The sequence below is a fragment of the Eretmochelys imbricata genome, chromosome 7 (genome assembly GCF_965152235.1).
Source record: "Eretmochelys imbricata isolate rEreImb1 chromosome 7, rEreImb1.hap1, whole genome shotgun sequence".
In the NCBI taxonomy this organism is placed as follows: domain Eukaryota; kingdom Metazoa; phylum Chordata; order Testudines; family Cheloniidae; genus Eretmochelys; species Eretmochelys imbricata.
This window is the reverse complement of record NC_135578.1, coordinates 45,574,562-45,589,694: the sequence shown is the minus strand read 5'-3', so window position 1 is coordinate 45,589,694 and position 15,133 is coordinate 45,574,562. Positions and strand designations below refer to the sequence as shown.

Below are 15,133 nucleotides of genomic sequence, written 5' to 3'. Positions count from 1 at the left end.
CGAAGCCTGAAAAAGAGGGCCTGAACCAGATTCTGGACATGCCGTCAAACATTCTTGGGCTGGGGAGACAGGCCAACAGCGTATACAGACCTAAGCATGTGTCTTTGCTTAATATTCCAGGTATTTCTCATTCAGGCACTCCTGTAAGAACTTTATTTGTCAATGTAAATGATACTGTTATATGACACCGTTTTGTCTTATAAAAGGATCACTTTAAGCAGCTTAATTTTGCATCAGCATAGGAAAATATAAAATGCTTTACAACATTTAGAAACAACAAAGCTAAATAACTATCATCTGGCACATAAAACCACAATAAGTACTTGCATAAATGAAGATGATAAAAGCTTACAGGCTGGTGGTTTTTTACAACCCATTTAAAGTATTAAAAGTATTTAAAAACTACTACATAAATTTACTGAAACAGTACATAACTCAGTTACCTTCACCATGGCCAGACCAGTGTTTAGTAAGTTCAAACATTTAAAATGGATATGGAACAACAGGTATTACTGTCAAATATGGAAACAGTCATTAACACACCCTGCTAAAGGCCAATGCTGTAGTGTGTAGTTTTTAAGGGACTGAACAGTAAGACAGTGGGTATGTTTAATTTAGGGGATGGAGAGAGGCAATGCTGGGAAATTAAGCTATGTGCATTGAATTTCACATCACTTAAAGAGATAATTCCACCAAAATAATAGAAAAGTAGACGGGAAAACAATATTCCAAATGTATACCGTATATACTCATTCATAAGCTGAATTTTTTTTAGTAAAACAGGGACGCATCAGAGAAGGGGGTCCGCTTATGAACGGGTATAGAGAGGGAAAGGTGGGACACAGCCCCTCCCCCCAACAGGGGGAGCAAGGAGAGGCAGCACAATCAGCAGAGCCAGAAGGGAAGAGGGGGGCCAGAGTCTCTCCGCTTCTGGCCATGCTGCTCTCCCCCCAGCCTCCGAAGCAGCTGCAGCTCAGGGGCTGGCAGGCTGCAGCCGTGTCACTTGGCCTCGCCCACCAGAGCAGGCTGCGGCTGCACTGCCCAGCCCACCGCAGCACACTGTAGCCATGCCTCCCAGCCCAGCCCACTGGAACATGCTGCAGCCACACCGTCCGGTTTGGGCCGCCGGAGCAGCTCCAGCCAGGCCAAAGACATCCTCCCCTGGTCCTCCCCAGATAAGGTGGGAAGGGAGTCCCAGGCTAGGGGTGGGGTCATGTGGGGAGTGGTCACAGGGGTTAACTCCCCTGATTCCCAGCTTCTTCCCCAGCAAAAATTTCCCCACCAGTTGCTGTCCCAGCCTGTCAGGGTAAGCAGCTGGCACACTGGAACACTTTGTTTACTTAGGTTTACCTCCGTGCCTGCGGACGCTCGAGGTAAACAAACCATCTCGGCACGCCAGCGGCTTATCCTGATGGCCCAGGAGCCAAAGTTTGCTGACACCTGAATTATAGGGTCAGCTTATGAATGGCTCATAAAAATTTTCCACTTTTACTTATCCATCTTCAGGGGGTCGGCTTATAAACGAACCGGCTTATGATCTAGTATATACGGTACATTTCTTTTAAAAATCACTCTCACCGATGCAAGTTTAGATATCATTCTTTGCAATTCTGGACTACAGTATATAGAATACATAGCTTTTCTACAGGCCTCTCATCAGATTGCAACAGCTAATCAATATTGAAGTAATCAGTGAAGTATCAGAACATAAGAATGGCCATACTGGGTGTGACGTTATCTGATTAAAATACGAGCATATAGATTATTGTTGCAACCACTGTAATATAATTTCAATAAATATTGTACAAAGGTTGGCATTTAAGATGTCTATGGAAAGGTTATGATTTACTGAATATGATTATGCTATTTCTATGCACGTATCATTTTAATATTTGAAGTTACGAGTATTGGCACTATACCTGTATTTCAAATGTTTGCTCCTGGGGTAACACCCACAAGGTATTTAGCCTGCACATCTTGAAGGAACTATTCAAGAAGAGTGGCCCCATTAAAGGACACTTAACTTACAATGGAAGATGCCTACCTACTCTTAACGGACTTTCCTGCTGTGACTAGGTGAAATCGTGCATGGACATGTGACTTGTCCATGTGACTCCAAACACAATCTTGTTACTGTAATTTTCCACAGAGAACTTTGTTTGAAACAATGGGTTTCCTTCCACAATGCGGCAAATCACAAAGAGCGGCAAGGACACAGCCAGGTCCCACGCCTAAGTCAAGGGACGCTAAGAAGCTGGACCTTCTTCTTCGAGTACTGTCCCTATGGGTGCTCCACTTTAGGTGCCTATGTGCCCCTGAACCTCTAATCGGAGATTTATGGTATCAGTGTCCCGTTGAGCCCGCGCATGTGCTCTCCCTCCCTCGTAGTCTGCCTCGAGGCTATTTAGCACTGCACAGGTGAACCCCCCTCACTTCCTTCCCTTCCACCTTGGGGGTGGAGTGAAAAGGTGTTCGTACCCTTTCTGTGGCACAAAATAGCATCTTTCCACCCGTTTAGTGGTGGGTGGTATAGAGGCTGGAGTCTACCAGAGAACCTTTGGTGTTTTGGATTGTTCTTATGAGGGGCAAGGCCACCCTAGAATGACCCTCAGGGGCAAGGATGTCCACCATCGGGTCAGACTCCTCCATGACCTCCTCTGCCTGGAGATTGAGGTTTAGGGCCACCCTCCTAAGGAGGTCCTGGTGTCCATCACTGGTAGGGCGGTGGTGGTGCCCGCCACCTCCTTGTCTGGCGAGGAGGAGGCCCGTGGGACAGGGTCTTCCTGCCCTTCTGGCTCTCTGGAGGCTGGGTCAGGTACCTTGGAACCTCCCATGACTAGAGGTGGCTCTAGTGTCACTTATAGTGCTGGTTCAGGTTCTGCACCTGAGCGTGACAGCCCAGAGTCCCTGACTCGAGCAGGGTCCTCAGGAGCCCTGAGTGTGTGGTGAGTCAGCGATGTTACTAAGGGGGAGGGCATGGGTTGTAGATGCCACCAATGCCGGCCTGGAGACCTGACCCTGAGCATAGGCCCAAGGTGTCCAAAAGGGCCATTGGACTGGGCCATGCCACTGAGGCAGCCAGGCAACCGCCGGTGCCGATGATTCCACCGATCTGTGGAGCCAGGACCAGGATTGGTAGTGGCTGTGTCTAGAGAGAGAAGACTCAGTGTCTGACTCGAACAAATAGTCTGTGCCCAACCACGGTGGGGCAGAGCCGGACGGTTCCAGGAAGCGGTACTGGGGAGATGGTGAGCCGTGCCATAACATCATAGGCTTGCCACGATGATGAACCAGAAGCGATGCCGTCATTGGTGCTGCAAAGGGTTCCAGAGCTACATGTGGTGCCGGAATAGACGCTGCAGCTGGTGCCACAGCCGGTGCCTGGTCTTGCGGTGCCGGGGCCCGTGCGGTCATGGCAATGAGGTTCCGCGCTGCCTCGTAGGTGTCCGGCATGGAGGGAAAACTGAGCTCTTCCTCCAAATCCACCCGAGTCGGGGAGTCTACCAGCACCTGATTCAATGGGCCTCCTGTTGGGACCAGAGTCAACGGTGCTGGGTCTTGAGGCCCAGACCATGGGTGTCCTGCCTGAGGACACACCCCGCTGAAATCCCCTTGTGGCTTCTTGACGGGGGAACGACCCCTGTCTGCCTTCTTTTTCTTATGTGGCTACCTGAACTAACAGCAAGGACGCTGGCTCTACACAGTTCTCCATGATTCCCTGCTGGGTAGAGACACAGTGGAGGAGTAAGTTGCCTGATATGAATGCAAAGGGGACAAGAGATAGACATGCAGTGGGGCAGGAGATATAGATTGGAGCAAGGAGGCCGGGTGAAGAGACTAGGAGTGGAGGATGGCAAGGGGGGGGAAGAGGGAGGAAACTGGCGCATGTGAGGGTGGGGGGAGGAGGGGGAAATTGGGACTGGGAGCCAATAGGTGGGGGGGAGCCAATAGACTGGATGAAGAGCTAGGGGACACTATGATTGAGGTTCAGTGGGTCAGGGAAAGGAGATGGGAAGGGATGTGAGACCGATCTGAAAAAAAAAAACTGACATGTAGGGGGAGACCTGGTACTGCCTGGGCAAAAAGACTAGGACAAAGAGTAGGGGGGGTAATAGGAGAGACAGGATACTGAGTTTGGATTAGGAGCTCATCGAGGAAGCCAGTGGGGATGGGGAACGTGGGGAGAGACTAGGGCTGGGAGGGGGAGTTCGGAGGGGGGAGACTAAGACTTGCTTGGCAAGGAAACTAGGATTGGTATGAGAAGCCTGGAGACTGGGACTGGCTAGGTGAAAAGGGTGGAACTGGAATGAGGAACCAGCAATAGGGACAAGACAGGATTGGGAAAAGGAGAGGTTGGCAGGGGTGGGGCAGAAAGTGTCGCTCTTGGGCGTAAAAGGAAGAACAGACTGTGCCAAATAGAACACACTCCCTTCCAGAAACTGGAATGGAACCCAATTCCCAAATTTCATCATTCCCCTGCTGTCAGTATCTCCAAACCCCATTGGCAAAAGGTACCAAGTTCCCTCTCGTGCATGACCACACAGAGAATGACAACCTAAGGCTGCTATCAGTTACTCCTTTAGATCAAGTGGCAGAGGGTATGATGTATTTAACAGTCCCAATCCTGTTGATGACCATGTATCTCAATTCTTTTCCTGCATCCTATATGATGCTAAGCAAGTCACTTAAACCAACCTTTTCACAGGTTGTCACTAACTGAGTATTCCACATTTTCTGAGTGCCTGACTTGAGACCCTGGAGTCTGACTTGTAGAAGCGCTGAGCACTAACTACTGCAACTGAAATCAATCAGAAGCTGAGCTCCAAGCAAATGAAGTGCTATAAAATGCTAAATACTCTGAAAAAAATCAGGTTCTAAGTGTCTCAAATTGGGCACCCAAAATTACTGAATACTTTTAGCCTTAATTTCTCTCAGTGCCTCAATTCCCCATCTGCAAAATGGGAATAATAATCCTCCCTCACCTCACAGGGGTGTTGTAAAAATGTATTCATTCATATTGATGAAGCACTCAGATATCATACTGATGAGTGCCCTAGAAAAACCTATGTGGAAATTAACAAGTCTGTCTTCAGAGCAGGGTTTCAATAGTGTGAATTGGGAGTGCTTTGTTCCAGGTGAGCCTTGCGTGGGCCTGACTGCTATAAAAAGGCAGTCAGCTGAGAACCAGTTGAGCGGCAAACAGTGGAGAGGCTAATAGAGGGAGTTTGACTGGGAGTTCGCCTAGGGAGAGGCCACTGAGGCTTTCATCTCGCAGGCTTCTCTGAATAGTTACTGCAACAGCTGAGGAAGCTCATAGAAGGAAGGTAATATGGACGGTGAGCGATCAGCTGTTGTGACCTGCACAGGATGTGCTATGTTTGTCTTTCTTCCACAGGACAGAAGAGGTTTTGTCTGTACAAAGTGCAAGCTGGTCTCCATATTGGAAGAGAAGGTTCAAGGTCTGGAGAAACAAGTATCAATGCTGCGTTGCATAAGTGAAATTGAATATTTCCTGGACAGACGTCAGGATATGCTTCTATGTGCACAACATTCTGAAGATTCAGAGCAGGCTGCGCAGCGGATACAAAAGGACGGTGAAGAAAATTGGCAGCATGTGACCTCCAGAAGAAGAGAGAGGCGCATCCATGTACCAGCAATGCAGATACAGGTGAGCGACTGTTTTCATGTTCTCTCCACAGGTACTAATGTGGAGAGTGGACTAGATGATGCATCTGAGGGAAGGGAGCAGAAGAAGACTCCACCGATTGGAAGGCATGAGATACACTGTCTTAGGGATGGGGGTTCCATGACTGCCACTCCCAAGAAAAGGAGGTGGGTGGTGGTGGTCGGGGACTCCCTCCTAGGGGGGACCGACTCATCTATCTGCCGTCCTGACCGGGAAAGCCGAGAAGTGTGCTGCTTGCCAGGAGCTAGGATTCACGATGTGACAGAGAGACTGCCGAGACTCATCAAGCCCTCGGATAGCTACCCCTTCCTGCTTCTCCAGGTGGGCACCAATAATACTGCCAAGAATGACCTTGGATCACTGCACACTATGTAGCTCTGGGAAGAAAGATAAAGGAGTTTGAGGTGCAAGTAGTGTTCTCGTCCATCCTCCCTGTGGAAGGAAAAGGGCCGTCTACAGACCGTTGAATCGTGGAAATCAATGAATGGTTATGCAGATGGTGTCGGAGAGAAGGCTTCGGATTGTTTGACAATGGGATGATGTTCCAAGAAGGATTGCTAGGCACAGAAGGGCTCCACCTAATGAAGAGAGGGAAGAGCATCTTCGCAAGCATGCTGGCTAACCTAGTGAGGAGGGTTTAAACTAGGTTCACTGGGGGAAGGAGACCAAAGCCCTGAGGTAAGTGGGATACTGGGAGGAAGCACAAAAAGAAGAGTGCAAGAGGGGAGGACTCCTGCCTCATAGTGAGAAAGCAGGACGATCAGCGCGTTATCTTAAGTGCCTATACACAAATGCAAGAAGCCTGGGAAACAGGCAGGGAGAACGGGAAGTCCTGGCACAGTCAAGGAATTATGATGTGTTTGGAATAACAGAGACTTGGTGGGATAACTCACATGACTAGAGTACTGTTATGGATGGATATAAACTGTTCAGGAAAGAGAGGAAGGGCAGAAAAGGTGGGGGAGTTGCACTGTATGTAAGAGAGCAGTATGACTGCTCGGAGCTCCGGTATGAAACTGCAGAAAAACCTGAGAGTCTCTGGATTAAGTTTAGACGTGTGAGCAACACGGGTGATGTCGTGGTGGGAGTCTGCTATAGACCACCTGACCAGGGGGATGTGATGGACGAGGCTTTCTTCCGGCAACTCGCAGAAGTTACTAGATCACAGGCCCTCGTTCTCATGGGGGACATCAATCATCCTGATATCTGCTGGGAGAGCAATACAGAAGTGCACAGACAACCCAGGAAGTTTTTGGAAGGTATAGGGGACAATTTCCTGGTGCAAGTGCTGCAGGAACCAACTAGGGGACGGAGCTCCTCTTGACCTGCTGCTCAGAAACAGGGAAGAATTAGTAGGGGAAGCAAAAGTGGATGGGAACCTGGGAGGCAGTGACCATGAAATGGTCGAGTTCAGGATCCTGACACAAGGAAGAAAGGAAAGCAGCAGAATACAGACCCTGGACTTCACAAAAGCAGACTTTGACTCTCTCAGGGAACTGATGGGCAGGATCCTCTGGGAGAATAATAACAGGAAAGGGAAAGGAGTCCAGGAGAGCTGGCTGTATTTTAAAGAATCCTTATTGAGGTTACAGGAACAAACCATTCCAATGTGTAGAAAGAAGAGGAAATATGGCAGGCGACCAGCTTGGCTTCACAGTGAAATCCTTGCTGATCTTAAACACAAAAAACAAGCTTACAAGAAGTGGAAGATTGGACAAATGACTGGGGAGGAGTATAAAAATATTACTCAGGCATGCAGGAGTGAAATCAGGAAGGCCAAAACATACTTGGAGTTGCAGCTAGCAAGGGATGTTAAGAGTAACAAGAAGGGTTTCTTCAGGTATGTTAGCAACAAGAAGAAAGTCAAGGAAAGTGTGGGCCCCTTACTGAATGAGGGAGGCAACCTAGTGACAGAGGATGTGGAAAAAGCTAACATATTCAATGTTTTTTTTGCCTCCGTCTTCACGAACAAGGTCAGCTCCCAGACTACTGCACTGGGCAGCACAGTATGCGGAGGAGGGGACCAACCCTCTGTGGAGAAAGAAGTTATTCAGGACTATTTAGAAAAGCTGGACGAGCACAAGTCCATGGGACTGGATGCACTGCATCCAAGGGTGCTAAAGGAGTTGGCAGATGTGATTGCAGAACCATTGGCCATTATCTCTGAAAACTCATGACAATCGGGGGAAGTCCCAGATGATTGGTAAAAGGCTAATGTAGTACCATCTTTGAAAAAGGGGAGGAGGAGGAGGATCCGGGGAATGACAGAGCAGTCAACCTCACCTCAGTCCCTGGAAAAATCATGGAGCAGGTCCTCAAGGAATCAATTCTGAAGCACTTAGAGGAGAGGAAAGTGATCAGGAACAGTCAGCGTGGATTCACCAAGGGCAAGTCATGCCTGACTAATCTAATTGCCTTCTATGATGAGATAACTGGCTGTGTGGATGAGGGGAAAGCAGTGGATGTGTTTTTCCTGGACTTTAGCAAAGCTTTTAATATGGTCTCCCACAGTATTCTTACAAGCAAGCTAAAGAAGAATGGGCTGGATGAATGGACTATAAGGTGGATAGAAAGCTGGCTACATCGTCGGGCTCAACGGGTAGTGATCAATGGCTCCATGTCTAGTCAGCAGCTGTTATCAAGCGGAGTCCTGGAGCCAGTTTTGTTCAATATCTTCATTAACGATCTGGAGGATGGCATGGATTGCACCTTCAGCAAGTTAGCAGATGACACTAAACTGGGAGGAGAGGTAGATATGCTGGAAGGTAGGGATAGGATACAAAGGGACCTAGACAAATTAGAGGATTGGGCCAAAAGAAATCTGATAAGGTTCAACAAGGACAAGTGCAGAGTCCTGCACTTAGGACGGAAGAATCCCACACATTGCTACAGAATAGGGACCAAGCGGCTAGGCAGCAGTTCTGCAGAAAAGGACCTAGGAGTTACAGTGGACGAGAAGCTGGATATGAGTCAACAGTCTGCCCTTCTTGTCAAGAAGGCTAATGGCATTTTGGGCTGTATGAGTAGGAGCATTGCCAGCAGATAGAGGGATGTGATCATTCCCCTCTATTTGGCATTGGTGAGGCCTCATCTGGAGTACTGTGTCCAGTTTTGGGCCCCACACTACAAGAAGGATGTGGAAAAATTGGAAAGAGTCCAGTGAAGGACAACAAAAATGATTAGGGGGCTGGAGCAGATGATTTATGAAGAGTGGCTGAGGGAACTGGGATTATTTAGTCTGCAGAAGAGAATGAGGGGGGATTTGATAGCTGCTTTCAACTACCTGAAAGGGGGTTCCAAAGAGGATGGACCTAGACTGTTCTCAGTGGAACCAGATGACAGAACGAGGAGTAATGGTCTCAAGCTGCAGTGGGGGAGGTTTACGTTGGATATTGGGAAAAACGTTTTCACTAGGAGGGTGGTGAAGCACTGGAATGGGTTACCTAGGGAGATGGTGGAATCTCCTTCCTTAGAGGTTTTTAAAGTCAGGCTTGACAAAGCCCTGGCTGAGATGATTTAGTTGGGGATTAGTCCTGCTTTCAGCAGGGTGCTGGACTAGATGACCTACTGAGGTCCCTCCTAACCTTGATGTTCTATGATTCTATGTGCAGTAAATAAGCCATGGGGCCACACAACAAACAATAGAGAAAACAATATCTAATAGCTGCTCATTAAGCAGGCACTTTCCATTTTGTTTACTTTGTCCACTCAGGCTCACACAGTCTGTCCCAGTCTGCTCACCTTCTCACTCCCAAACTTCCTTCTTCTGTTCTCTGCTCCTCTCTCTCCCATCTTCACCCCTGCTACTCAACATCCTAACTTCCACATCTCCCCTCTGCTCCTCAGCCTCTACTTTCAAGTCAACTTCCTTTCTCATTCTCTTCCATTCTGCCACTACAGAAGCAGAAGCATTGAGAGCAAAGGAGAGAGTCTCCCTGCTCTTACTTCTGGTGCCTGGTGCCACAGTGTCCCTTTGCTGCCAGCAGGAGCAATTGCAGGTAAAAGTCCTGCATGGCTCCTGCAGGCCTAGGATACAGCATGCTCAGTTGCTCTGTCAGGATGGCACAGATAACCTTGCCAGCACATAGGAGCTCTGTAGCGGTGGAGCACATTTTGTACAGACAATCTTCAGAAAATAATGCTGCTAACCTTTAACAAAACTCTACTAATCATGTCCAAACTGTGATTTTCCAGGGACTTATAAACTTGGCCAAATTTGAGAAGATTTTCACTGTGACAAAAGACATCTCTGACACCAGAGTGACCCCTTTGCAAATTTCAAACGTCTGCTGCAAAGCATGGAAGTGCTAGAAGAGCGGTTCTCAAACTCGGGGTCAAGACCCCACAGGGGGTCATGAGGTTATTAGACCGGGGCGGGGGTTGCAAGCTGTCAGCTTCCACCCCAAACCCCACTTTGCCTCCAGAATTTATAATGGTGTTAAATATATTTTTAAATGTTTTTAATTTATAAGGGGAGGGTCACACTCAGAAGCTTGCTATGTGAAAGGAGTCTCCAGTACAAAAGTTTGAGAATCCCTGTGCTAGAGTATCTCAAAGAAAGAGTTGAGAATTTTTTTGATGTGAGCAAAACAATGTATTTTTCCTCACCTTGTTGTAAGAAATGGCTGAAACATTTTAGCTGAAACTTTCCAAAAACATTCATCCTGAGAGAAACAACTGACACAGGAAATTTGAGTCTGAACGGTTTATGTTTGGCAAAGTTGTAAGTAACTGAAAACAAGGTCTCATAATAGAAAGCATTGCATCTTTAACGACAAGCACAGCTACCAGGTTTGCCTACAATTAGTTGTGTACACACCATTTTAAATACAATCATACCAAAAAAAATGGCTACTTTTCCCTACTTTTCACAGTATCCCGAAAAAAAGATGCCAAGATTCAAAATACACAGTTGCTCAGCACCAAGAAAATATACAAGCCATCCACACAGAGATCAAAAGCTAGCAAACAGGCAATATACACAGGAGCTAAACAATAAACTAGTTCAACAACTCTTAAAAACTCACTGAAGTACTAAAATTAAGAATTTTCAAGGAACAAAAATAAAGAGGAGAAAAAATCGCTTTCCATTAAAATACAAACTTGAAGCAGATTTTTCCACAGGTTTTCCCAACAAGAGTAACTTCACCAAGAAAGTCAATAGCGAACACACACATTTTAACCATACAGAAATACTGGAAAGGTGGAAATGCAACTTGGATTTACTTCATCTGATTTACTCCCACTTTATGCCGTCTGTTTCTGAGGCACTGTGTTGGTTACCTAGGAAACTGGTAGGTTTGAATGGCTCTTGTGTCAGAACTGTGAACACAGATTTATGCAGTGTACAATGTAACAATAAATGCACAAATGAATGAAATGCTCAACAACTTAGGGAAGTTTCATTAGAAGAAAAATATAATTAATTGATTATGTAGGGTATATTTTTGAAAAAACAAAAAATTCATTAGACACTAGTGTTCATTAATATATTTTTACAAATTACATTGAAAATTACAGTATTTTAAACAAAAGCCAGTTGAATGTTAGAAATAGCTTGTGTCTTTGTATACTTAAGCGTACATGAACACAAACAAAAATTCACAGCCAGCATAAAGAGCCCTCCTGGTGCAAAATTTCCTTGATTAGACTATAAAATCTGTGAAATATGAAACATTAACAATATTTTTCCCCAATTGGCTTTATTTCAAAAATTCTCATATTTCTATTTTGATAAAGTGAAGTATTTAAATTTGTTTAAAAAATCCTGAATTAAGAATTGTACAGGCTTATTTAGGCATTTGGGCTTTTTTGAAAAAAAAAGTCAAAATGAATACAGCCTACATGTATGCAGATGGAAAAGGTCTCTGAACCTTTGGGATGACTAAGAAGCAATTCAGAAAAAAATTCAGTACAATTATGTATGCCAAAATATTTGTAAAGGGAAGTGGAGTCTTAAGAGTGAGGGAGAACATGGGTTAGGGCTGCAACAGCAAGGTGGAAAGTCCTCATTCTCAAATAATTGTTAAAAATAGAGACTATATTTACACTTACCTTTACATTTGGCTTCTTAATGGAAACTCCTCTGTACCAGCCTAAAACAGGACAAAATATACTGTATTAAATTGTGGCATTGCATTTTTTTATACTGAAATAATCTGACTGCCACTGGCAAAACCGTCCAAATGCTCAGGTCATCTTTTACTCCTGAGGGTATTTTGTGCCAAAAAATTATGCATAAAAAAAATTAAAATTCTCGCACAATATTTTAAAATTCTGCAAAATTCTGCAAATATTATTTGCCAAATAAATGTGGAGGCTCCAGCATAGCATTGGGGAACACAGGCCACTAGCTGCACAGAGGTGGGATATCACTGTACAGCTCCTCCGCCCCAGGACACTGACTCAGCAGGGAGGCTACACCCTACCCTGACACAGTGCAAGGACTGGGCCTGCGCCTCCGTGCCAGGTGCACCAGGTGTGAGCAGACGGGCTCAGCAAGACAGGATCCAAGTGTGGAGGGGCTTAGTATGTGGGGGGAGGGATCCAGGTGTGGGTTGAGAGGGTTTTGTGTGGGGCAATCTGGGTGCAGGAGGCTCAGTGGGGGATCTGGATGCACAGGGGCTTGTTGCAGGGTTCTGGGGGCAATGGTAATGGGACTCTGCAGGGGGGTCCAGGTGAAGGTGGTTGGGGCTCAGTGGTGGGGAGTTTCTGGGTGTGGGCGTATAGAGCTCGGCAGGGGGGTCTGGGTGTGTGGGGCTCAGTGGTGGGGTCCAGATGCTGGGGGAGTGGAGCTCAGTGGAGTGGGAATCCTGGTGCAACTGGTTGGAGCTCAGTGAGGTGGGGATATGGGTGTCTCATCGGGGTAGTCGGGTCCATCAAGGTGGGTTCTGAGTGCAGGGGGGTTAGGCTCAGTGAGAGGGTCTGAGTATAAGGGGGTCTGGATTCACAGGGGTTGGGCGGATGGCAGAGAAGCTCCCTGTACAGGGATCCCTCCCCCTGCAGCTGAGGAGCAATGGGTGCAGGAAGCAGGGGGAGAGATGGAGTTTGCAGAACTTCCTGCAGCCAGGAGAGAAATCTGGGGTGGGTCTGACCCGGTCCCAGATGCCGTGCAGGGGAAGAGTAAGTCCCATCCTCCCCAGCCCAGCCCGGACTAGCAACCGAGTCCAGCACAGGGTAGGAGACACCAACCAGGACTTCCCCAGTCCCACCTCTTGCCCCACAGTGATTTACCACTCTGCCGGCTGCCCTAGGTATCCAAAACATATTGCTGGGGAAAGTTGTGTGACCGCTCTTGTGACTTCCCTTTGCTTCCTCAGCAGAAAGTCATTTTTCTGTGGGGAATCAAAGAAATCTGCGGGGCACATAAATTCTGTGCATGCATAGTGGCACAGAATTCCCCCAAGAGTAATCTTTGAAACAGACACTATAGCTCACATAGGTTATTAACTCTTGAAAGATTTTTACTCTGCAGTGACCACAAGCCATAAGAATCTTGTACTCCTGCTTATTCCCATGAAGGACAGAAACAGCTTAGTGTTTGTAGTCTCTTTAAACTACTTGGAACCATTGGCAGCTGTGGTGAGTACACATTCAGCACACAGGCAATAATTCAGCCTGAACATCTTTCCTACATGGGAGAAGATGTTCCAGTACATTTCTAACACACTTGAATTTTATAGGTTCAACATTTAATCAGGAAAGATTCCATCCGCACTGAGCATGCTCCATCCCAGGAAACCTGGGCTCATCAGAACTTTTATTGCAATTACTCATCCTCACTGCTGGGGAACACTGTGGCATCAGGCACCAGAACTGAGAACAGGGAGACCTTCTCTCCTGTGTTCTCAATGCTCCTTGCTAGCACACAGGCAGTGTGGAGAAGTATTAAGCAGCTTGACTGACACGCAGAGGCATGGGGGCTGAGGAAGCGGAAGAGGAGCAGACAGGGGGACAAAACAGGAACACGAGCCAGGGAGGAAGGGATAGGAGCATGGGGGAGGATAGGGACAGAGGATATAGGAGCAGGAACTAAAGAAGGCAGGGATAGGAGCAGAGGATGAGGACAGGAGCTGTGGGAATTGGAGAGAAGTTAAGAGCTCTGAGGCGAGGCAGTGATGGAACCAGATGGGGGAGGGGAGAGACACAGGAGGGTTTGTAAACACGAGAGCATACTCCCTTCCAGAACTCAAATTGAACCCAGGATTCCTGAGTCTCAACTTTTCTCTGCTGTCTAGCAAATAATTATAAAACCCAAAGTTTGTGTCTCATACCCCTCTAGAAGATAAGTCTACACAGATAACAGTCTTTAACAGCTACTTGTTAACCTGTGGTTTTGTACATATCCATTATGATAAAGTATTTAATTATATGATCATCTACTACTGTTTCCATAAAACCCCTGCCTCATTCAGTGCACAGAATGGACAGTGCTCAGGGAATGAATCAGGGATGTGTAATGAATAAGGCTGTTGGCTGTAGGACTCATGCCTCAGTGTTGTAGAAGTCAGAAGGTGTATTGCGAATGAGGTGGTGTAACTGCAGACTATCATAATGGATATGCACAAAGAGTAAATTAATGAATCACAGACAACCTTAATTCTGGCATTTCCTAAATACTGAGGTCTTGACATTGCAACCTTAAGATTCTTTTACTGTTGTTTTTGTATATTATTACTACTACTATAGTACTGAGGTTTTTTCTTTTTAAAATAATCTCCTCTTATAAAAATGTACACAAAGCAATTTTTTAAATAATCAGCAATTCTAACATAATATTACTGTTATTAATCATTTGTATTACGGCTACATGTACAAGCCCCATTCAATATCCGGACCTAATTATGCTTGGCATTTTACAAACAAACACCAATAAAGAGGAGATCCCTGCCCTGGATTATAACATGTTCCCACTCTCTACTATGATAGTATGTTAAAGAATCAAAAATAAATATTCATACCCAGTTCCTCTGACCAAAAAAAATAAAATACTACAGAACTAATGAGGGCATCAATACTGACTCTATAGTTGAGACTCAATTGATTCTAGCACATAAAGGAGGCATACACACGTTTGTTATGGACAGAAAAACAAAGCATATCTTCTTTAAAATTATTGCAGTTGTTAAGGTTCCTTCCCCACTCTGAACTCTAGGGTACAGATGTGGGGACCTGCAAGAAAGACCCCCTAAGCTTATTCTTACCAGCTTAGATTAAAAACTTCCTCAAGGTACAAACTTTGCCTTGTCCTTGAACCCTACGCTGCCACCACCAAGCGTATTAAACAAAGAACAGGGAAAGAGCCCACTTGGAGATGTCTTCCCCAAAAAATATCCCCCTAAGCCCTACCCCCCCTTTCCTGTGAAAGGCTTGATAAAAATCCTCACCAATTTGCATAGGTGAACACAGACCCAAACCCTTGGATCTTAAGAACAATGAAAAAGCAAT

General features: G+C 46.2%; 1 protein-coding gene across 1 annotated transcript in view; it reads right to left on the bottom strand.

Moving 5' to 3' along the window:
* The window catches only part of DOCK3 (dedicator of cytokinesis 3), a 608,598-nt gene that overhangs the window by 436,634 nt on the left and 156,831 nt on the right, over positions 1 to 15,133 (bottom strand). Inside the window, exon 4 of the mRNA XM_077821606.1 lies at positions 11,741 to 11,781. Coding sequence (XP_077677732.1) covers positions 11,741 to 11,781 — 41 coding nt within the window. The remainder of the gene's footprint in view (positions 1 to 11,740; positions 11,782 to 15,133) is intronic.